The sequence below is a fragment of the Malurus melanocephalus genome, unplaced genomic scaffold (genome assembly GCF_030028575.1).
Source record: "Malurus melanocephalus ecotype Western Australia unplaced genomic scaffold, MMel_1.1 scaffold_1092, whole genome shotgun sequence".
NCBI classification, from domain to species: Eukaryota; Metazoa; Chordata; class Aves; order Passeriformes; family Maluridae; genus Malurus; species Malurus melanocephalus.
The window spans coordinates 90,562-93,112 of NW_026624324.1; the positions used below are offsets into that span (position 1 = coordinate 90,562).

General features: G+C 55.1%; 1 protein-coding gene across 1 annotated transcript in view; it reads right to left on the reverse strand.

Annotated features, from left to right (window-relative positions):
- The window catches only part of CLUH (clustered mitochondria homolog), a gene marked incomplete at its 5' end in the record, with an annotated part of 25,199 nt that overhangs the window by 21,687 nt on the left and 961 nt on the right, over positions 1 to 2,551 (reverse strand). The window contains 3 exons of the mRNA XM_057386892.1: positions 1 to 201; positions 1,215 to 1,909; positions 2,119 to 2,211. The exon at positions 1 to 201 is cut by the window's left edge and continues 8 nt beyond it. Coding sequence (XP_057242875.1) covers positions 1 to 201; positions 1,215 to 1,909; positions 2,119 to 2,211 — 989 coding nt within the window. The remainder of the gene's footprint in view (positions 202 to 1,214; positions 1,910 to 2,118; positions 2,212 to 2,551) is intronic.

A 2,551-nucleotide genomic window follows, 5' to 3' on the forward strand; every position in this document is an offset into this window, starting at 1 on the left:
GCGATGGTCTCAGCCAGCTCCTTCACCTGCTCCAGTCCTGTCACTCCATCATCCATTTTGCTGTCCTGTGGCTCTGTTCTCTCGCTGTCTGTGGCGCCGTTCTCCGCAGAGGCTCCGTTCTCCAGCGCCACTGAGCTCTCCTGCTTGTTGGCTTTCTGCTGCATCAGCTGCAGYGCAGCCAGCTTCATGAATAACAGATACCTGCAGTGAAGGGAAAGGAAAATTCAGCACAGCAGAACCCCAGGGGATCAGCACTGCTCTGCAGGGAGAAATCTCACCAAGTTAGCATTACAGACCGGAGCTTCCCTGTGGAAAGGCAGGGTATACACCCTCTTCCCGTGAGCTTTCCAAAAATCCAAGGAGTGCACGTTATTGGAAGAAGCAAAAMAGTGGGTTTGCATTGTCCTTGTAGCAGTTACAACTGCTTCCCATGGGCAGCATCCACAGCCAGCTCAGAAAGATTCACTGGCAGATGCACCAGATCAGCCAAACACAAAGCACAGCAGTTTGGGCAGGAGAGCTCGGCAGAAAGAGGCCCAGGATGTGCCAGGTTGGGAGCAGCACCCTGCAGCCACAATCCTGCTGGGCTGAGAGCATCCCCCTGCAGCCACAATCCTGCTGGGTTGAGAGCTGTCCCCGATGGGCAGAGCCTGCTGGCTGCAGAATTGGCTCTCAGCAGGCCCAGCTCCTCCATCAGCAGCAGGAGGGCTCATCTTCCCAGCAAAGCTCAGGCTCTGGTCACCTGTGACAGCAGAGCAGCCCCATGGGGAGCACCACACCATGGCAATGTGTCCCASTCCCCGAGCAACCCAAACATCCCAGCACAAACACTCCTACAGCTCTTCCAACAGGGCTTTTTCAAATGTAACATTCAGGACATTGGGAGAGCCTTAAAAAGAAGCATAAATCCTTCTCATTTCCAGCCACCAAGTAGACAGGATACCTGCAGGGAAAAGAACTTCTAACTGTTTGGACAGGAACCAACAAAAACAGATCTGGAGACTAAAACACAAACCATCTCTTTCCCTGGCTCCCTATCCGCAGTGTTCTCACCTCTTGTAAACTAAGTTTGTGTAATTGTATCTGCACAGCCAAGCAATGGGGCAATGAGCTGCCCACTTGGGGAGCTCTGCTGGGATGTTCCTGGACACTGCAGCAGGTCCTGGACCATCCCCAGCTGCAGGTGGGAGAAGGGGGGAGGGAGCTCTGCTCACCTGTGTTCTACAAAGGCATCAACAAGCTCTTGCCGGAGACAGCAAAGCTTGTGTCTGTGCTGCTTGGGGAACCCCATTTTCTTACATTCCTCGGGCATATCCTCCCCTTCCACAGGCAGGAAGTTTAGATCTGGAGGAAAAGTGCGKAGCAGGTCCAGGATGTAGTGACGGCCGTCGTTGCCAATAATGCCTTTGCACTCCACCGAGGAGCACAGCTCCACCTCCTCGTTCTTGTCGTTGAGAACTTTGTGCTTCTGGATCTTCAGCGGCCTGCTGGTCTTCTCCAGGAGCTCCAGGTACTTGGCGTGGGAGACAACTGTCTTGCCAAAGTCTATSGAGCCGTAGATGACACTCTGCTCCTGCTCCCGCTCCAGGATGCCGGGAATGATGGACTGGGCTGTCACCCTGTAACCCCTGTAATCCACCACCACCGTCCCCAGCGTGTACAGCCCCTCCACATCCACGGCGTTGTAGGTCCGCACCCCGTTGAGATCGTTGGTGGGAGCCACGTAAGCAGCAACGTCTCCACCAAAGTCCTTGTAGTGGTCACGCACGTCAAAGCCCAGGCTGAAGAAGATGTTGTTCCAGATGAACATCTGCATCTTGGTCTCCTCGCTGGGGTTGATGGCCATGACGTTGCCATCGATGACGGCCATAGCACCTCGTGTGGCTGCTGCAGTGAARTCGCTGTGAACCTGGAGAAATGTGGGGAGAAAGCTGCGTCAGGATGGGCCCCCAGCTCCCAACACTCCCTGCAAACTTTTCCTTTGCTCCTCTCCTCCCAACAGCCTTCCAGCAGCTAGGCAAATCCGTGGCTTTTACTCCTATGAGCCTGGCTAGTGGCTTGGCTACAAACCCCAGGGAAGGGGCTGTGTGAGGAGCTGCCTGCACATCCCAAAGTTACCTTGAAAATGGCTCGTTCTCGGAGCAGCCTCTCAGGCAGGTTCTTGCGGGGCAGCTCCCGCGTGGTCTGCAGCTCCTCGTTCCAGTCTCGGGTCTGAAAGAGGGRGGGAAAGCCTTGTGGGATGCAGTGAATTGTGTGGGATGGCTGGAGAGGCAGCATTCCTGTCTCACAAGGCATTTTGGGAGAGAAGGGACAGGAAGGGGCAGTAATTCAGGCTACAGTGGAGCTCAGAGAAAGTGCCTTAGCAGCAGGAATGAACACAGCTCGAGAGTTGATTTTATTCAACAGCAGTTTGGAACAGAGCTCACATCAGCCCAGGCAGGGCAGGGCAGTGTCCCCAAGGGCTGCACGGTGGAGGGGACATTCAGGAGCTGTGGTGGGAGGGGACATTCAGGAGCTGTGGTGGGAGGGGACATTCAGGAGCTGTGGTGGA